We start from the raw sequence: 27,409 nt of genomic DNA, 5'->3' as shown, positions 1-27,409 counted from the left end.
CTGCACCTGGGAGCCAGGCACCAGTGGGCCCTAGAGCTGTTGGTGCCCCTGGGAGCCAGGTACCAGTGGGCCCTAGAGCTGTTGGTGCCCCTGGGAGCCAGGCACCAGTGGGCCCTAGAGCTGTTGGTGCCCCTGGGAGCCAGGCACCAGTGGGCCCTAGAGCTGTTGTTGGTGCCCCTGGGAGCCAGGTACCAGTGGGCCCTAGAGTTGTTGGTGACCCTGGGAGCCAGGTACCAGTGGGCCCTAGAGCTGTTGGTGACCCTGGGAGCCAGGTACCAGTGGGCCCTAGAGCTGTTGTTGGTGCCCCTGGGAGCCAGGTACCAGTGGGCCCTAGAGCTGTTGTTGGTGCCCCTGGGAGCCAGGTACCAGTGGGCCCTAGAGCTGTTGTTGGTGCCCCTGGGAGCCAGGTACCAGTGGGCCCTAGAGCTGTTGTTGGTGCCCCTGGGAGCCAGGTACGAGTGGGCCCTAGAGCTGTTGTTGGTGCCCCTGGGAGCCAGGTACCAGTGGGCCCTAGAGCTGTTGTTGGTGCCCCTGGGAGCCAGGTACGAGTGGGCCCTAGAGCTGTTGGTGCCCCTGGGAGCCGTCCGGCGATGCAGCTGGACCCTATTGCCCACCTCTGCGGTTGATAACGCTAGCCAAGTTAGCTGTACACACATGGGGAAATGTTTAGCAAATTCACGTTAAATTTGTATGTCTTCCCTCCGGCTCCAGTGGGTGTAGCTTCGCTAGCTACAGTGGCTACATTGGGTGCTACAGTGGGTGTAGCCTCGCTAGCTTGGCCAACTTCGCTAGCATGCTGGCTAGCGTCAGTATCTTGGTTAACGTTAACGTTAACCATCACCTCTGTAACATGAGCTGCCTCGCCTGACTTCTCATTCTCCGGTATCTTTCGCGCAAAATAAAAATGAATGGGCTTCGACATGGCTGTATTGTCTGACTCAGACAGTGACGCTGATCGTTACTTTCAGTTTCCAGTCACGTGACGGTCGTGACCACAGGAAACTCTACTGTGATTGGAACGTTTATGCGGCTGTGAACTGTGGGAATTGTAGTTTTTTAACGATTCTCGCAGCGGAGGAAAAAAAAGGACTAAAGTGGCTGTACTATGCATTCGCCGGCCCCACTCGCACGCCGTGCGAGTACTTGATTTTGCAGGATCGCACACACATATTTTTAGGGGCATATGCGAGCAATATGGTCGCACTGTAGAGCCCTGGTCAACATTGTGAATCATGTCAGACAAAATAATCGTAATTCGATTTTCTTCTTTTTTTAATCATTCAACCTAAAATGCTGATGGGTGATTGAATTGTTTCTTCTTCCAGAGGAGAAGAAGGAGAGACGAGGCGGCGTCACAGCAGGCTCCGCTCTGGACAAGTCCAACGGTCGGCTCTGTTCACAAATGTTCTTAATGTGTCTTGTTACTTTTCCATCTAGACCTTCTCCACAAATCAAGTCTATGCTATGTCCTGTTCCATCTAATAACCTTTGATTGAGAAGTGCAACTAAATACGTTCAGTCTTATCTAGAACCTCTCAGTACCCCCCCCCCCCCCCCCCGGTCTGTTACAACAATTTAGTTCTAGAACATCTAACAGTTTCCTCAACCCTGTTCCTGTTGTAGAATCTGTCGTTGTATAGTCCGTTGGGATTAGAACCTTTCAGTAATCAGTCTGTTCCACCCCTGTTCTACAGAACCCTTCAGTTGGGAAGCGTACCTGAGGGAGACCACCTCAGTTGCTGCCTCTCCCAACTGCTTCAGACAGGTAACTAATCCGTTTCCTCACATTCTTCGCACAATCAAGAAATAACACATATCCAAACGTCATCATTCATAGAATGCCTGTAGAATAAATTACGAGAAGGCGTTGTGTGTGTCGTCGTGTCCTCCTCTCCAGTCCAGGATCCCCCCCTCCAATGACTTCAAGGCCGGCATGAAACTCGAGGCACGTGACCCGCGTAACTCCAACTCTGTGTGCATCGCCACGGTGATGGGTATGATGGGTACGCGTCTGCGCCTGCGCCTGGACGGCAGTGACAATACCAATGACTTCTGGCGACTCGTCGACTCGTCAGATATCCAACCAATTGGAACCTGTGAGAGGACTGGAGATATGCTGCAGCCACCACTGGGTGAGGGAGGCCCCTGACATGTTAACAATATCATTTGAATACTTTCCAATACTTTACAATACTTGAGACAATATTTTACTTTTCTCAGCAAAAGTTGCTGCAGTAGAATTGACTTGTGTCAAACTCCGCCCTCTTTTATCGATCCTCCAATCACAATCAAGCAACAGTTGTGATTGGAGGATCAAGAAAAGACGGCAGGGCTTAAGATAGGTCAATAGAGTTCATCTGAGCCTCTTGGGTATAATAAAGGTTGTTGTTATTCATTAAATATTTGGAGAACTGAAATACATTGAATGGCAGACAAAAGCCTTTTTTTTTGTATCAACAAGGACATTCCAGAATATATTTTTGTAATATTTCATTATTCCCTTTTGGTTATTGATTGGTTAGTTCAGAAGTGTCAGGTTAGGATAAGTGAGGTGCCACTACCTATTCATGTTGTAGTTCTGTAATGATGAACTAACTTTGAAATTATATAAATCTGTGAATGAGAGCATCAGCGACAAGAATAATCCTTGCTGATGATCGCACATTTTACCCAGAAGCGGTCTCATTTGAAAGGGATTTAATATTTTAATAAATCTTAGCTTTAAATGTAATTGTCTGAAGCTGGAGCTTACCCTTTTGGAAGGGTATGTATTTTGCTCTGCGATTTAAAATGTTCAAAATACATTAACTATATCTTAACATTTGGAATCTCCGCACAAAATACTCTCGTAATTTTTTTACGATAGCCTAATTATAGACTAACTCCACCTTGGGATTCAAATAGTTGGCATTTCAAGCTAACATAAAAAAAAATTATTACATCTATGGCTAAATCCCATTCAGCTGATACTGTGTCTGGATCCAACTCCTGATTGTTGCTTCCACTCTCTTTGATGTTCATTACTATTAGAAAGTAATATCCAAGTAACATTTTTTTTGATAACTCACGTAATAACTGTAACAAAATGAGTACAGTGGGTGGAAAATACTTTGGGTGATGATGATGGTCAGCAACCCTATCCTTACTGAATTGAGACATCCCAGCACAATGATATACTTACTGTACAATATTACAATGAGAGGGAGGTCTGAAGTGCTGTTTGTCTGACCCTGTGCTCAGGTTTCAGGATGAACGCCTCTTCATGGCCCATGTTCCTCATGAGGACCCTGAGTGGAGCTGAGATGGCCCCCGCTTCAGCCTTCAAGAAGGTACAGACTGCATGCTGGAGGCATGTGGTAGCTATCAGGCTGACAGTGGTGATCAAAGGAAAGTGTTATGACTGTACGGTACATGCAAGCTCAATTCAGGGGCTGCATCATGTGCTGAAGGATACACTGAGCGGGGGGGGGGGGGGGGGGGTTCAGCGTGAGATTTACAATCGTCATTTCTCAGTCTCCCAAGTTAGTAGCTAGATGAATAAATTCCCAGTTACAACTGGGCATGCATCAACCCCAATCCTATCACAGCGGCTCCATCTCCCAAAACATTGGAGCAAATTTCCAAACGGGCATTATTTGGATAAACTGACCAAATATTGTGAATCTAAATAGATTTTTTTTTTACAACTTCATAAAGTGACATAATAATGCTCCAAATAATAATAATAATAATAATAATGTTCCTAGATCATACATTACAACAGCTTTCAGCCATAGGAGCTGCTTGGTGTGAAATGCATTCTGGGATACTTGGCTCTCCTGAGGGATCAATTAATTGGATCCTCAAAATTGGGGAACAGAAGGTTCCATTTCTACACTGAAGGAGTCTTCAAAATGGGACAGCCGGGGTCGCGCCGCTCGGACTCATTCGCTCTTCAAATGCAGCCTTTGAAGGATAAAGCCCCTGAATTGAGACACATTTACATACCATGGTTATGGACCAAATGGATTTTAAAAGGGATATTTCACTTTTTCTAGTAGAACTTCAACATCAGCAGTCTGACCTCTATCTAAAGTCATCATCAAGTAAACTAGCGATCACTGCTGTTCCTGTAGTCCACTGTCAACACCACCATTCCTCCCAGGTGTCAGGCTCCTCATTCACTTCCATTCACTTTGAGTATAAACAAACTCTGCAGCAATATTATTACGTGTAATATATCTTTTTGTGTTTCCTTTTATGTTTTTTTGATAATGTTGCCATTTTCAAATGATCAGTAAAGGAAGTATTTCTCACTTGAGGTGTAGTTTGACCGACTTTTCACAGAATGTTTGGAATATTTCTTCCAGTAAGGCAGCAGGTAATCATGGGTAACCACCCCCATACACATTCCGTGCAAGGCAAAGATACACAACATACTCAAACCTACAACAAATTGACCGGATCTGCTTTTATTTTTTAAAGGTAATAAATCTGTTTAGGTTTTAGAGACTCATCAAATGTCAAAAACATTGCATGTGTGTGTGCGTGTGTGTGTGTGTGTGTGTGTGTGTGTGTGTGTGTGTGTGTGTGTGTGTGTGTGTGTGTGTGTGTGTAGGAACCAGTCAGTCCTTCTAAGAACCAGTTCCAGCCTGGTATGAAGCTGGAGGCAGTAGACAGGAAGAACCCCTACCTGATCTGTCCAGCCACAGTGGGAGAGGTCAGAGGTCAGGAGATCTTTGTCATGTTCGACGGCTGGCGGGGGGCCTTTGACTACTGGTGTCCCTTTGACTCCAGAGACATCTTCCCTGTCGGCTGGTGCAGCCTCACCAAACACAGCCTGCAGCCGCCCGGCAACTTCTGTAAGTTGTCATTTTCTTTTACTGCATTATTCATGTTTGAGTGTGAGTTTGAGTGGTCTCTTTTGACAGATGTCAATTTCCATGCTAATGAGAACATTAGCTAATTAGAACAAGTATGGAGCACCGGAGTGGCCGTAGAGAGAATACTTTTTTTTTTTTTTATATACTGTATATATATATATATATATATATATATATATATATATATATATATATATACAGTATATTGAGGCAATGTTTTACCACATTGAGCACTCAAAATGCTATGCGTGCGCACGAGATACAATTAGTTTCCACATTTTGGATAATTTGTGCACACGAGTGTATACAGAGACAGACCAGCCTTTCTCCCCCTGAATGTGTATACCACTAGAATCATCATGTGTATACCACTAGAATCATCATGTGTATACCACTAGAATCATCATGTGTATACCACTAGAATCATCATGTGTATACCACTAGAATCATCATCATGTTTATACCACTAGAATCATCATGTTTATACCACTAGAATCATCATGTGTATACCACTAGAATCATCATGTTTATACCACTAGAATCATCATGTGTATACCACTAGAATCATCATGTGTATACCACTAGAATCATCATGTGTATACCACTAGAATCATCATCATGTTTATACCACTAGAATCATCATGTGTATACCACTAGAATCATCATCATGTTTATACCACTAGAATCATCATGTTTATACCACTAGAATCACCATGTGTATACCACTAGAATCATCATGTGTATACCACTAGAATCATCATCATGTTTATACCACTAGAATCACCATGTTTATACCACTAGAATCATCATGTGTATATACCACTAGAATCATCATGTTTATACCACTAGAATCACCATGTTTATACCACTAGAATCATCACCATGTGTATACCACTAGAATCATCATGTGTATACCACTAGAATCACCATGTTTATACCACTAGAATCATCATGTTTATACCACTAGAATCATCATGTGTATACCACTAGAATCATCATGTGTATACCACTAGAATCATCATCATGTTTATACCACTAGAATCACCATGTTTATACCACTAGAATCACCATGTGTATACCACTAGAATCATCATGTGTATACCACTAGAATCATCATGTGTATACCACTAGAATCATCATGTTTATACCACTAGAATCATCATGTGTATACCACTAGAATCATCATGTTTATACCACTAGAATCATCATGTGTATACCACTAGAATCATCATGTTTATACCACTAGAATCACCATGTGTATACCACTAGAATCATCATGTGTATACCACTAGAATCATCATGTTTATACCACTAGAATCATCATGTGTATACCACTAGAATCATCATGTGTATACCACTAGAATCACCATGTGTATACCACTAGAATCACCATGTTTATACCACTAGAATCATCATGTTTATACCACTAGAATCATCATGTTTATACCACTAGAATCATGTGTATACCACTAGAATCATCATGTTTATACCACTAGAATCATCATGTGTATACCACTAGAATCATCATGTGTATACCACTAGAATCATCATGTGTATACCACTAGAATCATCATGTTTATACCACTAGAATCATGTGTATACCACTAGAATCACCATGTTTATACCACTAGAATCACCATGTTTATACCACTAGAATCATCATGTGTATACCACTAGAATCATCATGTGTATACCACTAGAATCATCATGTGTATACCACTAGAATCAGCATGTGTATACCACTAGAATCATCATGTTTATACCACTAGAATCAGCATGTGTATACCACTAGAATCATCATGTTTATACCACTAGAATCAGCATGTGTATACCACTAGAATCATCATGTTTATACCACTAGAATCATCATGTTTATACCACTAGAATCAGCATGTGTATACCACTAGAATCATCATGTGTATAGCACTAGAATCATCATGTGTATACCACTAGAATCAGCATGTGTATACCACTAGAATCATCATGTTTATACCACTAGAATCAGCATGTGTATACCACTAGAATCATCATGTGTATACCACTAGAATCATCATGTGTATAGCACTAGAATCAGCATGTGTATACCACTAGAATCACCATGTTTATACCACTAGAATCACCATGTTTATACCACTAGAATCATCATGTGTATACCACTAGAATCACCATGTTTATACCACTAGAATCACCATGTTTATACCACTAGAATCATCATGTGTATACCACTAGAATCACCATGTTTATACCACTAGAATCATCATGTGTATAGCACTAGAATCAGCATGTGTATACCACTAGAATCACCATGTTTATACCACTAGAATCACCATGTTTATACCACTAGAATCATCATGTTGATACCACTAGAATCACCATGTTTATACCACTAGAATCATCATGTTTATACCACTAGAATCATCATCATGTTTATACCACTAGAATCATCATGTTTATACCACTAGAATCATCATGTTTATACCACTAGAATCATCATGTTTATACCACTAGAATCATCATGTTTATACCACTAGAATCATCATGTGTATACCACTAGAATCACCATGTTTATACCACTAGAATCATCATGTGTATACCACTAGAATCATCATGTTTACACCACTAGAGGGCAGCACAAGCACAATTTCTGTGGAAATAATAATGTTTTAAAATATACAAAACAATATTAGAAAAGACTCATAATATGATTTTTTTTAATGAGTTTACCAAAAATAAAAAATAAGTAAGTGCTATCTATCCATCCAGATGGTTTCGGTGTGATTTTTTTGTATTTTATTTTTTTATTATTTTTTAAACAAACATATAAACAAACATGACAACACACGATAAGATATACAAGCATTAATTGTCAGGGCACATCCAATGAGATCACCTTTTAGTTAGTTGTCTTATATAAGATATACCCATAATACCTGTTATCTAAAAAAAAAAACCTACACACATATGCTCAGCTCGAACCCCCCCCTCCCGGACCCCACCTTGAGAAGTACCTCCACTATCCCTCGCACCTAACCAGACACTACCATTATAAGCTAGCTTTTATTCTCTCCACCACTTCTAACCACATTGACATTTTGGATTCATTGAGACCCAGAATTCTTGCTGTAGATATTTCATGGTAAATTACATCGAGATATGTAAGAAACCAAACTTTACGGCACATTTTTTCCGGTTGAAACCAGCGTGATGCGATCAGCTTTTTGGCTACTGTGATACCCGAGTTTCGGTGTGATTTAGGGAGTTTTTGAGATATCTTTAATAGAGATGTCTGCCGTCACTCCAATCAATCAATCAATCAATCAATCAATCAATCAATCAATCAATCAATCAATCAATCAGATTTATTTATAGAGCACATTTAAACATGACACATGTCAACCAAAGTGCTGTACAGAGGGTAGATACACATAGATACATCTAGACAACATATAGACAACAATCACATCTCAGTTTTACGGGAGGACACACAAGCAAACAGGGCATGAGGGTACATCGGAAAATGCTAATGAGTAGAAGTGGGTTTTGAGTCTAGACTTGAAGGCATATGTCGAGGGGGCAAGCCTAATGGAGGTGGGGATGCTGTTCCACAGGCTACGACAGCAAAGGTACAGCCCCCCCTGAGCTTAATGTTATTGATTGATTGATTGAAAACTTTATTAACAGATTGCAGAATGGGTACAATACAGTACAGCTCAATACACACAATTGTTAAGGGGACGCAGACCAGAGAAAGACTTTCATCTTGTTTACATCAGGGTCCCCCATTTTCAATTCATCAGGACATATAAATTATGACATACATGACATACAGATAGACAGTACTGCTACATCTATACATTTATGACATACCAGATTTGCAAATACAGTACTGTTAGACCTCCGGACTGTCAGGAGCCTCTGATAGGCTGACCTGAGGGACCTGGTGTTGGAATAGGGGGATAGGAGGTCTGAGATGTAGGAGGGGGGCTGACCATTAAGGGCTTTAAAAACTAACAGGAGAACCTTCAAATGTATTCTGTAGCGTACTGGAAGCCAATGAATGGAGGCAAGGACAGGGGTGATGTGGAATAGAATGGAGCTGAATGGCACTGGGTTCGTGGCAATTAAAGCACCAAGTGAATACATTTGAAAAACTCAACAGCAATATCTCTTTCCAGAAATCACGGTTACTCAAAATAATCTACAGACCATGTTGTGACCAGTTTCATTGAGAACAATTTTCTACCCAAGTACACTTTGGTCGTTCTGCCACATGGTGGTGCTATTTACAAAATTGATGAATTGAATTTGCCAACTGATGTGCCAATGCCACACAACAAATACCACACCAATCCGCCAGATGGCACTATGATCAAATCTCCAAATATACAACTTTTATTGTACATACTACAAGTTGTACACTTATATGTCTGATTGACACTAGACCTTCTACACATTTTCAGTTATCCTTGGTCTACATTTTGCCACTAACTGCATAAAGATAATGCTTATAGTGCTATGGCACATGTCAAGGCAGCAAGTATCGGTGTAAGAATGGGGGTTTCCTGTAGCTGGATTGGTTACAGCTTATCACAAATGTCATGCTTGTTTCCTGGTATACTTCTGTCATTTTGAATGATGCAACACTAGTATGGCAGTTGGTGCAAACTGAGAGGGAGCAACAAGTTGTGCCTTTTGCAAAAATACAAAATTGGTCATGTAATAGTGAAATTTGAACATGATTAATTTGTTTCACCAAAGCATGACCAAATAAATGTATTTGTATGATATAGAGAAAAGTTGTTTTAGTGTGTAGTCAGGGATTGTAGTGGAAAACATGAGAAAATAAATGGCAAAATAAGAGCTTACCCACCTTTTTAAGTTTCAAGTTTCAAGTTTCTTTAATAGTTGTCATACAGAAGTGCAGAATACTTTTATACAAAATGCTTCTTACTGTTACACTCCAGAGACTGTGCAAGACAAGATAAGTATGAAATAAAATAACATAGTATAGCATGTAAATTAGAAGTAAAAAAAAATGAGGTCACAGTGTTCAGTATAGACATATGTACAATGTTCGATGCAGAATAGACGTAACTGAGTTACCATATAATATACAATATACTATGCAGTGTACTAATATACAATACTATATAGTGCAAGGCAGAAATGGGATGAGGTGCAATTTAGGTACAATTTACAGTAGGTGTACGAGTTGTAGTGCAAATCCTTTATCAATAAATATAAAGTGTGTTTGTGTGATCTAAAGTGGAGAGTGGGTGCTGCAGTGTGTTGTTTGTTTAAGTGAGTGTGTGCGTGTGGGTGTGTGTGCTGTGTGCATTTGATGGTTGTTGCATAGTGTTTATTGTTCGTTTAGCAGCCTGATGGCCTGGGGATAGAAGCTTCTTCTGAGTCTTTCTGTGCTCGCCTTAAGACTCCGGTATCGCTTGCCTGACCGCAGCAGTTCAAAGAGGCAGTTGTTCGGGTGGCTGGAGTCCTTGATGATTCTCTTGGCCTTCCCCCTGCACCGCTTGTTGTAAATGTTCTGGAGGGTGGGAAGCCCCATTGTGCGTTCGGCTGAATGAATGAATGAATGACTTTATTTGACAATATAAAAAATAAACATGTGACAGAAGAGCACAGTCGGGATATACTGCCAAGGATGAAACACAAAAAAGCTCAGAGCTTATTTCCATTGTGGTCCTTGCTGAACGTGTCACTCTTTGTAGTCTGCTACGGTCTTGTGCAGTGCTATTCCCAAACCAGGAGGTGATGTTGCCAGTCAGGATGCTCTCTATTGTACATGAGTAGAAGTTCCTAAGGATCTTGGAACTTCCTTAGGCGCCTGAGGAAGTAGAGGCGTTGTCGTGCCTTCTTCACAACACTGTCAATGTGTGTGGTCCATGTCAAGTCCTCGCATATGTGGGCTCCGAGGTACTTGAAACTGTTCACTCTCTCAACCGGTGCCCCGTCGATGCTGAGGGGGCTGTAGTCCTTGACCCCCGACCTCCTGAAGTCCACAATCATCTCTTTTGTTTTGCTGACGTTCAGGGAGAGGCAGTTCTCCTGACACCACTGTGACAGATTCTCTACCTCTTCCAGGTAGGCCCTCTCGTCGTTGGCAGAGATCAGGCCCACCACTACTGTGTCATCAGCAAATTTGATGATTGTGTTGTTGTTCCGCTGTGCCACGCAGTCATGTGTGTACAGGGAGTAGAGGAGGGGGCTCAGAACACAGCCCTGGGGGGCCCCTATGTTGAGCGTGATGGATGAGGAGGTGCAGTTGCCTGCTCTTACCACCTGGGGTCTGCCCGTCAGGAAGTCCAAGACCCACTGGCAGAGGTCATAGTTCAAGCCCAGGTCCCTGAGCTTGGCTATGAGTTTGGAGGGGACTATGGTATTGAATGCTGAGCTGTAGTCGATGAACAGCATTCTCACATAGTTCCCCTGCCTCTTGTCCAGGTGTGATGCTGCTGTGTGCAGCACATGGGCTATGGCAGGGGTGGCCAACCCGCGGCTCGCGAGCCGCATGCGGCTCTTTGCCCGTCAATGTGCGGCTCTTCCATCCATAAAAAAAAATAAAAAAAAAATAATAAAAAAAATAAAATAAAAATATTTTTTTTTTACTTTTTTTTTTTTTTTTACTTTATTTTTTTTTTATGTCACTCATTCCATAAGGACGTAGAATAAACATTTACAATTTTTTTTTAAATGGTCCATTTGCATGTTCTTGGTATCTGAATCTAGGGACATATATGGATCAGTGTCAGAAATAGTGTGTCTGTTACTAGGCTTGAGTAAATTGTAAGGAGAATATCAATTCTATTTTAAAAAAAAAAGAATCTTTGACTGTAAATAACACCATGCTAAAATTGACCAGACCTGAAAAATCTAAGCAAATGAATAAAGGGAAGATGATTAAACAGAAGGTTTTGTAGATACAGTACTGAATTCTGCCATCTTTTTTATAATGTAAATTTCTCCACCATTTTTCATCATATTGCAACACCGTTTTTTGCAAGACGTTCACAGAAAGGTAGAGAAACTAACTGCGTTCTGTTTTATGGCAATAACGTTCAGGTTTGTGGGAGATAATCCCAAAAAATAAGAGAAATTAAAAAGTAAATCCAGAAGTCAGATGATTGACAGGGGCTGCATGGTGTGAGCTGGGTAGGGTAGTTTTTCGAAATTTGAAAGCCCTGAGTCTCTTCCTTCAAAAGACTACACTCACTTTTGGCTGTGCCACTTCCTCCTGTCAATATGCGCCGGTTTCCGACTCAATGCCCTGAGATTTCTATAATCTTATATTTCACTAATAACAGTTAAAATAATTGGTAAACAAACATAATGCTGAAAATATACACTTTTACTGTATATCTCGGGCTTAAGAGGTTAACCCTGTGAGGCCCAAATTAAAAAGAAATTAGCAACTTCAGAGGCCAGAGGGTGGGACATATAAACACATTTACTATCAAATAGCATTGTGAGGCTGAACAACAGGACCAATTGACTATACATGTGCTTAAAGGGGAACTATCTTATAAATGGCTTTTTTCAGTGTTTACCATTGTTTCTTAGCTATGTGGACTTATATTAATAGGATATATGTCTCTAATTCTCATATTGGCGAATTCTTCCAATTCTCCTCTCACAATATTCACCCTCACTGAACTGAGTCATCTGAAAATGTGCATATCTGTGATGTCAGAGATTTCTCAGCTGCATAATAATGTGGCAGTTGATGTGGCAGTTGGCACCAGGCCACACAGTGGTTGGAGCCCAGCCTCAAAACGGCTTAAGATCTTGAGGTAGAAAAATGCGGTTTTTAGTACTTGATTAGAAATACAAAACAATGCATTTTTTTTGAAAAAAACCTAGGTGTTCCATAGACTCACAGGAATTGTGTAAAAGTGCCCAAATAGTGAAAGAAATAGTAAAATAGTTCCCCTTTAACATTTTTTAAATAAACATTATTTTTTTAAATGGCTAAAAGTGATTTTGTAATTTTGCAACCGTGGGTCTCACAGGGTACTTTTAACCCTGTGAGGCCCAAATAAAAAAGACATTAGCAACTTCAGAGGCCAGAGGGTGAGACCTATAAACACATGAAGGGTGCCGTGACTGAAAAAAAAGGTTGAGAAACGCTGGTATATGGTGTGGCTCTTTGTGGTACCACAGTCATTTTTTTGTGGCTCTTAGTCTCTGACTGGTTGGCCACCCCTGGGCTATGGCGTCCTCCGTTTAAGTCAAGTAAAGTCATATGTCTTTACAAAGCACATTAAAAGAAATAACCCACATTGACCAACATGCTGTACAAATCAGAGCAAGCAAGTAAAATCACAAAAAAAAAGAAAAAACATACACATGTTGCACACAATGCACACAGCACATAGGCACAAACCAAACCATATCAAGAGGATCCAGACACTAAAGAATAAAAGTATGTTCTTCTGAGCCTGGAGTTGAAGGAATGAATGGAGGGAGCAGACTGGAGTTCATAAGTTTACCCACCATTTTACACTACATCATTGTGTGTATGACAGCTAATGTCAGCTGACAGACTGCTGCTAAAACCACGAGGTCCACAGTGTTCCGTTTACTCACCGCAGGTTGAACAGAAACAGAACTGTAGTGAGGAAGAAAAGAGCTGTATACTACAGTAGTCAAATTAAAATATTTTGGGGGCCATTGGGTTTATCCAAATTAATCAGCTTGAGTAAGAAAGTAATGCAATTCCCTGCTAAAGATCTCAAGACCAAATACCACTTTATAAAGACCTGTGTGTGATATTTCTAAGAAAGGATTTCAGGAACTGAATAGGTTCTAACTTAGGTCTCAAAAGAAAATCCTCAGTATTTAAAGGATACTGGTGTTACTTTAAGTGTACCAATAATCTAGGTTGATAAGAATCATATCTTATCTTATCTTATTTAAAGGACACTGGTGTTACTTTAAGTGTACCAATCGTCCAGGTTGATAAGAATCATATCTTATCTTATCTTATTTAAAGGACACTGGTGTTACTTTAAGTGTACCAATCGTCTAGGTTGATAAGAATCATATCTTATCTTATCTTATTTAAAGGATACCGATGTTACTTTAAGTATGCCAATCGTCTAGGTTGATAAGAATCATATCTTATCTTATTTAAAGGATACCCGTGTTACTTTAAGTGTACTAATCGTCTAGATTGATAAGAATCATATCTTATCTTATTTAAAGGATACCGGTGTTACTTTAAGTATGCCAATCGTCTAGGTTGATAAGAATCATATCTTATCTTATTTAAATGATACCGGTGTTACTTTAAGTATGCCAATCGTCTAGGTTGCCCCTCTACCTTAACATTATTCCTGGTGGTGTCACCACACAGTCAGAGTATTGGCCATACTGTATCATTGTAAAATGTCCTACATCCAAAATAAGCCATTTGCTGACATTCATTCTTGCACAGCATGAAAAACAACTTCCACCAAACAACAAGACAACAAACTAGATAATCCATCACAGTAAACACATTATTTGGTCTTTATTTGGTTTTGCCAAAGTTTCTCTGTTTTATCATTATTTCATTATACCAGAGTGTTCCCGAGTTGAGCCTTCTCAGAGACCACATTTTGCTTTGGAGACCCACGCTAGACACATCTTTTCACCTATTCATGACATCCTTTGTGATTATTGTATGCTCTACTTAATAGGCACTACTGGTACGATTTTGATATCAACATATCATTGCAAATTCAATGTCAGGATCACCATAGAAACATGATGAGACCAACTCTATATTCTGTATCGATATTATGTTCCACTTGGTCGGATCCATAGGAGTTCTGCTGAACGGCATTATGAGACAAAGGAGGCCTTTCGAAGCAAAACTGGCCTTATCGACAAAAATAACTCCCATGTTGATGTTAGGTGCCGCGGGTCAAGGCTATGGCTCAGAGCTCATTCTTCTACACCGGGATCTCAACGTGGAACAGCCTTCCACTTAGGATAAAACTGTCAGGATCTAGAGGCATATTTAAAGGTCAGGTTCACTCATATCTCTGGGGTAAAGTGGCCGGATAGCTGTCAGGTCATAATTGGATTATTGTTTTAATGATGGTATAAGAAATGCGCTATTTTATGGTATTTGGTCAGGATGTCATTGTCTTGTTTTTAGATGTAGAATATGGATTTGTTGTATTGGACTTTTGCTCTATGTGTTTTATATGTTATTTGTGTATTATGTCCTTTGGTCAGAACATCTGGGACCATGCTGGAAATAAGTGTTGTCACTTTTGCATGTCATCCCTTGGATTTGTTGTGTCTTTGGATCCATAAATAAAATCAATCAATCAATCAGAAGGGGCTGTTTACCGTCTCCAACCTTCTTCAAAATAAATCCCATGTAGGAAGCTGCCGGGGGCGGGACCTTTGCAGTAGCAAGCAACGGGTTTATGGAAAATGTGGTCTTATCGTGAGAATTAGGCTGCAAATTGTTTCGGCAATGGTCTGACAATGATATATGATATGCAATTCTTTTTTATAAAACACAAGATACTTGTGCCCTAATGATAAGGATAAGCGTTCAATGAAGAAACCCACTCCCATTGCCAAAAGAAAGTCTAACATGCCTATACATACTTATACTATGGTATTATACACTAAAATGGTATTACGTGGGCCATAATGGTCCCCAAACAGCATTGCCAACTTCAACAGACCTGCGCTTTGACAATGCTGATGCTACAAACATAGTACATACCCTACCATATGGCCCTTAATGGTCATCACAGCTCAACGTGTAGATAGATAGGTGGTGAGAGCCAGCACATCACCAGCATATAGTGGGCACCTCCCTGGGTGTTTTGTAATGTTAGGCCCACGACACCTCAGGAAGGCTCAACAGATAGTTCCAGTGTCCCAGAACCACCCTCTCCATGCTAGCTCTAATTTTCCATGATATCCACACGCAGAACTTCCTTGTGTTATTGTCACGACTCTGCATATTGAACCCAATATGGAGATAATGAGAAACGGCAGACAGGTCTTGTTTAAAACCCAGCATGGGTATATTTAATTAGAAAAGGAGTAGTCAGGTCTACAGGCAGAGGTCGGTTACACAGGGGGGATTCTTGTACAGTCCAGGGGCGTGCGCGGGACAGGATGGTCAGACAGGCAGGGGTCAAAACGGGTACAGGTCCTCATACGTTCCGGGAAAAGACAAGGAGAGTTGTCAGGCAGGCGGAGGTCAGAACACATTTATCGAGATCCAGAGATCAGGGTGAACTGCGGGGAAAGGAGGACAACAAAGGTCGGATGGACCCGTAGAGAGCGGGGCAGCCAGTGACGCACAGAGGGGCGGTTAATAATCCGGTTGACGTGGAAAGGACCGATGAACTTAGGTGCCAACTTGCGGTATTCCACCTTAAGAGGAAGGTCGCGGGTAGATAACCACACATCCTGCCCTGGACGATAGCGCGCCGCCGGAACCCGAAGACGATCAGCCTGTCGCTGGTACCGGGAAACAGAGCGGAGTAGTGCAGTCCGAGCCTTCTTCCGTTCCGTTCGTTGGCAGTGGTGAACGAACTCCCGGGCTGACGGGACACTGCCCTCCACCTCTTGGGGTGGAGGTTGATACCCGAGAGCACACTGGAAAGGGGAGAGTCCAGTAGCCGCGCTCTGGAGTGAGTTGTGAGTGTACTCCACCCAAACCAGCTGCCGACTCCAGGATGTAGGATTGGAGGCAACCACACAGCATAGAGCTGTCTCCATGTCCTGGTTGGCACGCTCAGTCTGCCCGTTCGACTGTGGATGGAAACCAGAGGACAAACTGGCTGACGAGCCAATGAGGGAACAGAATGCCCACCAGAATTGCGATGAAAACTGCGGCCCCCGATCCGACACCACATACCGGGGGAGACCATGAAGTCGAAAGACGTGCTGGACCATCAGTTGTGCAATCTCTTTGGCGGAGGGCAGCTTGGGTAGGGGGATGAAGTGTGCAGATTTGGAAAACCAGTCTACTACAGTTAGGACAGCTGTATTACCGTCTGAAGAGGGCAGTCCTGTGACAAAGTCAATAGAGATGTGTGACCATGGCCGGCGTGGGATGGGTAGCAGGTGGAGGAGCCCCGATGGAGCTGAGTGGGTCGCCTTGCCCTGGGTGCAGGCGGTACAGGCCAACACGAAGGCCCGTGAGTCTGTCTCCATGGTAGGCCACCAGAAGTGTTGTTGCAGAAACACCAGGGTGAGGCTAACCCCGGGGTGACAGGTGAGCCTGGAGGAGTGTGCCCACTGTAGGACAGCCGAGCGAGCGCAGTCTGGGACGAACAGGCGGTTAGGCGGACCATTGCCGGGGTCGGGTTGGGAGCGCTGTGCAGCCCTAACTGTGCCTTCGATGTCCCAGGTGATCGCAGTTATGAAGCAGGAGGGCGACAGGATGGGGTCTGGGTTGGAACCGGACTCCCCTGCCGAAAATAGACGGGACAAGGCATCAGGTTTAACGTTATTGGCATATATGGGAGCGCAGTTAGTTTGTCTCCCCTATTTTTTGCATGTAGCAACAATTTAATTTGAAATTAGTTTCAAAATGGTGGCACCCTGGCAAAAATAAAAAAGCTACTGTACATACAGTAGATTTCATTATCTGTTCTTATGCACGCCTGGTGATACTAAATCCAAATTGAACTCGAGCATTTGAAATATAAGATTTGGCATAATATTTCAAATTGCATTGGTCCAGATTGGAGAATTCAGTACTGTATCTACAAAACCTTCTGTTGAATCATCTTCCCTTTATTAATTTTTTCCCTTTATTAATTTTTTGTACACATGATCTCAAGAAGGTACTGAACGAGATCAGTGGCAGTTTTTCATGTCTGGTCATTTTTAGCATGGTGTTATTCACTGTCAAAGATGCAAAGAAAAATCATAATTCATATTCTCCTTTGTTTCATTACAATTTAAGCAAGCCTAGTAATAGACACAATATCTCTGACACTGGGAATACATTCACTGAGGTCCATAGATGTCCCTAGATACCAAGAATATGCAAATGGGCCTTGTAGAAGTGGAGCAATATTCCATTTACATAGGTATGTATTTTAGGCAGATTTTCAGAAAATAGTGTTCAGGGCTTAAGAGGTTAATGAAAAGCCTATTCTCTAACAGCCGTTGGAGAACTATGCGAACATGACGCTGATGGGTCTCCAGGTCCTTGGAGAATATTAGAATGTCGTCCAGGTACACGAATACGAACTGTCCATTCATGGCCCTGAGAGCGTCATTGACCAGGTTCTGGAAGACTGCTGGGGCGTTGGTAAGGCCGAACGGCATCAGGAGATACTTGAAGTGACCGATAGGGGTATTAAACGCAGTCTTCCACTCGTCATTCTCACGAATGCGAACGAGGTGGTAAGCGTTGCGCAGGTCAAACTTGGAGAAGACAGTGGCACCATGCAGAGGACCGAAGGCAGAGCTGATGAGGGGCAGCGGGTACTTATTCTTCACTGTGATGTTATTAAGACCCCGGTAATCAATACACGGTCTTAGGGTTCCATCCTTCTTGCCGACAAATAAGAACCCCGCCCCCACGGGAGACGAAGAGGGATGAATCAAGTCCGCCACCAGAGATTCTTGGATATATTTTTCCATCGCTTCCCGTTCCGTGTGTGAGACGTTATACAGATGACTGCTGGGCAGGGGAGCCCCCGGCAGGAGGTCAATGGCGCAGTCATACGGCCGATGGGACGGCAGAGACATCGCCCGTTGTTTAGAGAACACAGCAGCAAGGTCATGATACAGCCTGGGAACGGAAGACAAATCGGAGACCTCAAGTGGAGAAGACGGAGAATCAGAGAGGGAGGGTTGTGCGGAGCGCAAATAGTTAGCGTGGCAGTAGCTGCTCCAAGACATCACTTTGCCCGAAACCCAGTCGACTTGCGGGTTGTGTCTTTTAACCCTTTCACTGCCACATGACAGAAGGTTAACCCTTTACTATCACACAACCGACGGTCGCCGGTCCTTATTCATGAAACCATATAAGAACAGATTTTGTTCTTAACTAGCATTTCTTCTTATTTTGAGCAGAATAACACGACTAACTGGGAAATACGAAGTTACGATCTGGCAGCATCATGACATCTGAGGCAGGGTTATATATCACTGATGTAATTGGCCCACAGACGTCAATCAGCTGCTCTGCTGACAGCAGCACACCTGCACTCCATACCTGACTAACGACAGAGAGAGAGAGAGAGAGAGGGGAAGGGAGGGAGTAGCCAGGCAGAGACTGTGACAGTTATCCTGTGTCGAAAATAGAATAATTCCTGATACCAATATCACACATGAAACAGCAACAACAGAGAAGAAAAGGAATACTCTTACCCTTTGTTTACTTTGGCCCCCAGCTGACATTATTTCTCCTCAACCGAATCCATTGACTCCCTTTCAATGCTTCCTCCCGACATCTCATTTACCGCTTTTGGCAAACACCACCCATGAATCCCCAACTCTCCCAATAATGATACAGTTGATTGTGCTATAAATCCTCTGCATCCTACTTCTACTGGACACACACTGGCTTTCTATCCTTGCTGCTCAGTTTCTGTTGCCAAGTCTGCATATCTTCCCAAGGCACGGTCAATTCTATAAAATAAACTAACTGCTGACTAACAGACCATAATACTAGGTCATGCCTCAAGTGTGGTAAGTACTATCTCTCGTGGAACAACACGTTTTCCTCCAAAATCTACCTGCATCTCCCAATCAGTAGTTCCATTTAGGTGGCATCATGCCTGCCTAAAAACGTACCTCCTCTACCAATTGAATGGATGCACCCTCCACCGATTACATCCTGAATTCACCTACTACTACTTTCAATTCCTGCCGCTAAGCTCTTCAAAACCTGGTCATGTCTCCATGTACAGTATACCAGCCTTGAGAAAGACTAGTCTTACAGCCTGAAATAATATGCCTCAAAGTTGCTGTCTCTGAACACAGTGGACACAACGGGTCCCCATCTACTCACTGTTTTAGGTTATGTGGTGATGGCAGCACATTAAGTAGCCCCTATTAGCAATTTTATAAAGTTTTCCTCCATACTCCACAGGTCCTTCCAGCTAATCGTCCTCTTCTCCACACTTTCCCAGTGCATCCACTGTCCCTGCTTAGCCTGGGCCACAGCCTTTATACACCTCACTACTTCCTCTTGTCAACGTACCTGCTCCACTACCAGCTTCCTCGTTTCTGTGGGACCCGCTACCCACTGGCTTCCCTCAGCTGAGCCCTAACCTGGAAGCCCTGACATCTCTATCCTTTCCAACCCTCCTATCCTCTCTACAACAGCCTTCCTAAATTGCTCTACCTTTTCACTATCATTCAACTTATCACTACCGTAACACATTCTCAACACCTACCCAGACTTTTCACTGGCTTGCCACTTATCGATGGCATTTCCTCCTCATCTATATAAAACCGTATATATCTATTTCCTTCCCTCTGGTCAATGAAATAAATGATTGTTGACTTACTAGGCTTAATCGTCCTGCTTAAATCCTGCTTTCTGCACTGTGGCATCTATCAAACGATTCCTTTCTAGGTAGTTTGCTAGCCTCTGTGCCACAATACTAAAGACAATCTTACCTTCTACATTCAGGAGGGATATGGTTAGAAAAGGTGAGGACTCTTTCTCCATGGGAATTAGGATTCCCCCTGCTCTACACCAAGCTTCTGCCACTTCTTTCCCCCTACCGCTCCACCCCTGCCCTCCATTGATGCATTCATCCTACTCATAGTGCTGTTATATATTCGTACTGGCATCGCGTCCCGCTCTTAAGCCATACCGAGATATACCTCATCTCATGTACCTAGTTTACTCAATCAACGAATAAAAAACAATACACCCATTACCTGCCAGGCCCCGCCCTTAGTGGCGTACTATATAGTACTAGGCGTGGCCACCACTCACTCTTCCTCTTTTTTCGTTTCCATCATAGCGGATGCATGACACCCTATGCAACTAGTTGTTATGAAAAGTTTAGATAATATTGAGTGCTTACGGAGATTTGCTTACCCCTGGAATCTTCGGGGTATGTTCCAACGACACGTCGGGTCTATTCTGATGTTCCCTCGTCTTGTGGCAGCAGATCGAGGGACAGCGTGCGAGGTTGGCTATCGGGCCGGCTCGCACACAGGTAGGCCCTGTGTCATCAGGCATTGATGCTAGTGTTAGTAATGCTGGTTGTTTTGTTACACAACCGAGTTGTGTGTCGGCGCCAGGGGCGGGATGGTTTGGTGAACGTTCCCCTGAAGTGGACGGTTTCCAAGCGATGCTAAACAGTAAACACTAATGCTAACGCTAAATGCTAACGCTGAAATGCTGGGCACTGTTCTAATGTTCCCCGCCGTGGGATGTTGCCGCTTTTCCCTCCTCTTAACCGGTTCATTGATGAAGGTCAGTCGGTAGCTAATGTGGGGGGTTTTGCTGAGTCCTATTTACCCTTTTACGGGTAAATGGGTTGACAACAGGGTGCAGGGCGGGTGTGCCGTGGCTAGGTAGCCAGGTAGAATCGATCCTGTGCCCTGGCGGGGTTGGACGGTGTCCCACCCGGAAGCCGATGCTTGAGAGCGAGTCGGCCCGGCGGGTGGCAGTATGGACTGATGAGAGCTATACTGCTGCAGGATGGAATTTAGCGGCGGCCAGTGTTGTGGCTCAGCTGACTATTTTTCTGTCCACATTAGCGTTGAACGCTATGCTATATTGGGCTACTGTTTCTGTTCTGTCTTTGTTCTGCTACGGGAATGTCTGTCTATACTACAGTCTTCCCTCCTCTCAACCATTCATGCTGACGGTCAATCGGTGTCTACTGGGGGAGTAGTGTGGGGGGGGCTTTGTTTACCTTCATTGGTAAATGGGCTGAGGTCTAGGGCTGGTGTGCTGTTGTGAATATTATGAATCAATGCGGGACTGGTTCTCTCTGGTCCGCCTCCCCTTAACGTTGTGTGCATGGGCTTGCCCATTCTACAGTATGTTCGTGGTGTTAGTTCATTTATTCATTAACCCCTTCATGGTGCACACCACAGTAGGGGTGGGCGATATATCAAGTATACTCGATGTATTGCGGATTGTTCTACCCGAGATGTAGTACTGTACTATATCGCGAACATCGAGTATTTAGTTTATATGGCGCCGCCCGCGGCCGAGAGACACTCGCAGTGCTTTCCTCGAGAAGGGACGGCGGAGCTATAGGCTAACGTTAGTGTAGTCAGGGCTGTACAGTGCGATATAATGTTGCGGTTGTAATTTCATTAGACAGACCAGCGCGGACCTTTAATAACATGTAATTTAATTGACACGAGCAATGAGCTAACGGTAGCTGCTAACCAAGGTATCCATTAGGATTATGCTAAGCTACTAGCGATAGCTGCTAACCCTGGTAAACGGTCAAAGCGGACTCCACAAGACTAGTTCCATTCGTGAGGAAATGGGGTGGGTTATATTGACAACGCTTGACAACAGCAGTTTAAACATAACTTCATATTTATTAGTTATTCGTTTCTGTATATCATTCAATTTCCATCTCCGTGTGTCTCCATCTCCATCTCTTCCTGTTTACATTCGAGTGTGACGTTATCACCTACGGCAGCTTAGACGATCAAAACGCGAACCTAGAACAAACCCCGAGGGGGGGGGGGGCTGGCTCTCTTGTTCATTCTCTCTCTCTCTCTCTCTCGCTCTCTCTCTACATTCAATGATTTAAAGTAGCCAAACGTTACAGACAGTATAAATACTAACTGGATAGTTGATGATATAAACATTTAATTTCATTATCTGAAATATTCTAAAATCATTAAGTCTGCTATAAGCCATTATACCTTTTGTGTGTGATTATTATTTTCTCACAGTAGGGTGTGTATATATATATATACATATATATATATATGTGTGTGTTTGGCTAAAGTGGATAGAAAACACAGTACTGTGTAAAAGTCTTAGGCGCCCAAGAGTTTTTATATAAATTGTCTTAGATGTAAATAATTTTTTTTATTAGTGTGTCAGTAGACTACTCTTAGTACATTTTCATTAAATAATTTTTTAAAGCATCTTCATGGTTTAATAATGCAAACATATGTTGCAGGGACTTATTATAATCATCATATTGGCGTGACTGTATGCATCAAAGGGTTAAATCAAGCATTTTTAAGTGATTTAGAGGAAATGTAAAAATATCGCGATATATATCGTGTATCGCGATATAGCCAAAATATATCGCGATATCATTTTTGGCCATATCGCCCAGCCCTACACCACAGTGGAGGTTGCTGGTTGCAACCAACACTGGTGCTCCGTGTTAGCATCAGTCCTTTGCTTTTGACATGTTGAAACAGTGCCCCGCCCGGCCGACGCCATGAGGTGGGTCGGCCCGGCGAGTGGCTGGTGGGCTGCTAAAGCCTGTACCGCCACGGTATGGAATTGGCAGCGATTAGTAACTGTGTTAGAATTGCTGTTTTTTCTATCAAAAAATGGTGTCTGGTGGCGGGGCCTTGAGGGTCAGCCGACGTCGACACATTGCGCAAGGTTGTTGATGTTATTAGCTTTGACCTAGCCGCAAGCTATAACCGCTCAGGGCTTCCCTCTCCGCAGAGGATTTTGGTCTTCCGCTGGAGCGCGGGCAGTATTTTGTCCTAGGCCCCACACCGCCTCACACCGCGCAGCCAGAAGAAGAGAGAGCACGGCCTCGTCAGCGGCGATGACGAGGCCCTCGACAGGCAGCCATGTTTTCCCCCGCCAGAGGTATCCTGGGCGTTGAATCGACAGGTGTCCACAAGGCCGACAGCCTTGGCGGCCGAGGGATCGGCCATGTTTGATGAGCTCGGCTTGGAATATACAAGCCGTCGCCGTCCTGCCGCGAGCAGCCCGCTCTCCGATCACTCCCTCCCCCAACACCAGGGGAAAAGGGGCTCTGATTGTTTCCTTTGGCTGCGGGCCGCATGCCTTCGTTGAAGCACGTGCGGCCCCACTTTTCGCTTCTCATGGGGACAGGGGCTGACACCCAGTTGATGGCTGAGCCTGGGTCTGTCCGTGAGAATGTTGTGCTGTCAAGCGGCTCCCACACCATAAGTTGTGTTGGTTGAGCCTGGTGTTACGTCTGTCAACTATAAGTGTTGTCAGCAGGGGGGCTCGAAACCTTTTTGAGGCACGCAGTGCGGGCTTCCCCGACCTTGCCTTCGCCAGGCCAGGTATCATGTTGGTGCCTCCCACTCCTGAAAGATTGGCAGTGGTCTCGCAGGCGCGCGTGATTTGGGTGGTAGTAATATCACTGCAGGGCTACGTGTGTAGGAACCCATGGGGGCCTCACACCTTGCATGTCCGGCTGCAGAACAACTCCTCAGCATGTTCTGGAGGGGTGTTCAGTGGGGGAGCTTTTGTCACCTAGAACTGATGTCAGCTTCCCCCGTATCAAACCGGCCCTTTCTGTCGGGGTCCCCCCTTGGGTGCGATTGCCTCGTTGGGTAGTGTCAGGGTCAGATGTCCCGACACGGAACGCTCTGCTCGCACGGGTCCAGGTTTGGCTACGCACAGCGGGTGGGACCGGGCCGCCTATCTACAGTTCCTAGTGGACCTGCGCCACATGGCGGCGGGTGTGTTGGGAGTGTCATCACATATGGCTACAGCAGTACCATATGTCGAGGTGGATGGAGAGAACGCTGAGGCGGGGACTTGTATTTACACAACCCCACCCGTTTTCGGGTTTGGTACAGACCCTATTGTCAGGATCACCAGCAGTGACAGCTCTGGTCGACGAGATCCGATCTCTGTGGACGAAGCCGTGGCGTTTCCTCCCGGTGTTCTCTGGTGCCTGAGAAATCGGGAGGGGGGGGGGGGGGGGGGGGGGCTTCAGACCCATGTTGGACCTGTCCCATGGGAAGGTTCGGCATTTTTTGGATCGTCTCCTACCTGTTGAACACTGTCAGGTGGGGGTCTGGTTCTCCTCCATAGACCTGTAGGATGCGTGTTCGCATCCCCGATCTTCCGTCCTAGGGCTTACCTACGCTTCCTTTGCAGGGTTAGCGTATGAGTACCAGGGGCTGCTGTTCGGCTTTTCTCTGGCTCCCCGCATCTTCACCAAGTGCGTGGAGGCCGCACTGGGGCCTTTGCGTCGTCAGGGGTTTCGAAGTGTATTCTGCCCTGCCGACGTTCTGGTCCTTGGCGGTCAAGGTGGATCGTCAGGTATCATGCCAGGCAGGTTTCCTACCAGCCTGGGGTTGCTGTAGACTCCTCTTCCCAGTCAACGGGTGGAGTGCTATGGGCATCCCTCTCAGAGCGTGTTGCGACACGCTCGGGAGGTTCCGTCCTAGGACGGTTACGGCACTGTCCGTGATACGCCTGCTCGGTATGAGGGCATCTGCTCATTCCGTGGTCCCTCTTGGCCTCCTCTTCACCCCAGGAGGAGGTTACGGAGGTGGTTCTTTTCCAGTATGGAAATAGATCCGGTGAGAGGCAAGTCAGGACGGACAATACGACGTCAGTGTCGTATATCGACAGACAGGGAGGAGTACGCTCCCCCCGTCTGCACCGGGCGGTGGCTGGCTATGGGCATTCTCCATCTGCGCGGCCTGAGGGCTCTCCACATCCCCGGCAGGGTGAATGTGGGTACAGGTGTAATGTCGCGGGGCGGTCCTCACCCTGACGGGTGGGGATTACGTCCGGACATAGTCAGGCAGGTCTGGGACCGATGGTCAGTTGTTGGGGCGGGTACGTTGAGGAGCGCAGGTCCTTGATCCTGATTGCGCCGGACCGGGGCGCACTTGTGTGGTTCCCGGTCCTGATCCAGCTCTTGGTATCCCGTCATGGCCTGTTCCTTGGTCATCGCGGGCCCTCTCTCAAGCGCACGGGTCTCTGTGTTAGTTCCCTGTGCTGGGCCAGCTGCTGGTGGGTTGGCTGGTGAGAGGGTGAGTCTGGAGAGGATGGATCCTTCTGTGGTTGGTACCATCCGGAACGCGCATGCTCCCTCCACTATCGCGGGTTACGCGGGTAGGTGGCGTATTTTCCAAGAGTGGTGTAGGCCACCCTCTTGTGAAGCGTTTCCTGCTTGGCGTTGACGCCTTAAGCCGGTGAAACGCTCTTTGGCTCCGAGCTGGGATCTTCAATTGGTCCTCGGTCGGTTGTCCTTGGCCCCGTTTGAGCCTCTTGAGCAAGCGCTGTTGGAACGGCTGTCGTTCAAGACTGCGTTCTTGCTGGCCATCGCCTCCGCTAAACGCGTGGGTGTGCTTTGTGCTCTCTCGGTACGGCTAGAGTGCCTGTCTTTTCGTTCCGATAACGGTGCCACTCTGCGGCCTAATCCAGCCTTCGTGCCTAAAAATATCCGGAGTGCTTTCCGCTCCAGGGATATTATGGTTCAGGCGTTTCATCCGCCTCCTCACGCTAGTGAGTTGGAGGCGGGCCTTCACCTGTCATGTCCGGTCCGGGCTTGGGGGTTTACCTCAGCCGTACTCAGGGCCTCAGGGCTACCGATCAGCTCTTTGTCTGTTACGGTGGCTCTCGTGGTGGTAAGGCACTGTCGAAACAGCGCCTGTCCCATTGGTTGTGCGAGGGCATTGCCCTTTGCTTCACGTTGGCCGGGTTGGCTCCCCCTGGGGGCGTCAGGGCACACTCCACTTGTGGGGTGGCGGCCTCTGCCGCTCTCCTGGGTGGGGCCTCGGTGGAGGACATCTGTGCTGTGGCTTCATGGTCCTCACCGGGTCCCTTCGTAAGGTTTTACCTCATGGACATGACCGGGGGTTCTGTCTCCCAGGCGGTTCTGAGGTCTGTGGCCTCTCCTGCTTCCCGTCTTTTGGTAGGGTAGCAGGCGTGTGTGGGTGTGGGCCACAATGTGTTGTGTCACACGTGGTTCCACCTGTGCTGTGCGTTCAATAGGTTCTAGTTCCCTCTTGTTCGCACTCGGGTGGAGTTGACTGCCGCCCCCTCTTCATTAGCAAGAATGGGGTGACGGGACTCCCCTCCCCCCTGATGTGGGCTTACGGGTCCTCAGGGGGTACATTTGTCGGGCCTCGCGTCCGCTCTACCCCATATCTCGGTATGGCTTAAGAGCGGGACGCGATGCCAGTACGAATATATAACGACAGGTTATGTATATAACCTAGTTATATGAGTACTGGCTAAGCGTCCCGCTCTTAGCGTGCCCTGAGTTCCCTTGGGGAAACTTTTCTTTGGAAACGATTTTCCGAGGAAGAGTGAGTGGTGGCCACGCCTAGTACTATATAGTACGCCACTAAGGGCGGGGCCTGGCAGGTGATGGGTGTATTGTTTTTTATTCGTTGATGGAGTACACTAGGTACATGAGATGAGGTATATCTCGGTATGGCTTAAGAGCGGGACGCTTAGCCAGTACTCATATAACTTCTCTATGGTTATAGTTCTGATCCAACTCATAGTCCTGTCTGTTCCATGGTCTGTAGCCATGTAATCTACCTGTGAGTCATCATCATATATTACTGTTGAAGATTCTCCTTGGCGTGGCTTTAATGCCAATCACCTGACATGGAAGTCTCAGGACGTTATGCAT

At 44.9% G+C, this 27,409-nt stretch overlaps 1 protein-coding gene across 1 annotated transcript in view; it reads left to right on the top strand.

The window, feature by feature from the left end:
* Positions 1 to 1,918: 1,918 nt before the first annotated feature.
* Positions 1,919 to 27,409, top strand: part of scml2 (Scm polycomb group protein like 2) — a 66,895-nt gene continuing 41,404 nt past the window's right edge. The window contains exons 1-3 of the mRNA XM_084337390.1: positions 1,919 to 2,132; positions 3,241 to 3,329; positions 4,598 to 4,841. Coding sequence (XP_084193516.1) covers positions 1,934 to 2,132; positions 3,241 to 3,329; positions 4,598 to 4,841 — 532 coding nt within the window. The 5' untranslated portion in view covers positions 1,919 to 1,933. The remainder of the gene's footprint in view (positions 2,133 to 3,240; positions 3,330 to 4,597; positions 4,842 to 27,409) is intronic.

This window comes from Notolepis coatsorum, assembly GCF_963971535.1.
Source record: "Notolepis coatsorum genome assembly, chromosome: 20".
Classification (NCBI taxonomy): Eukaryota; Metazoa; Chordata; class Actinopteri; order Aulopiformes; family Paralepididae; genus Notolepis; species Notolepis coatsorum.
This window is presented reverse-complemented; position numbering and strand designations above follow the sequence as displayed.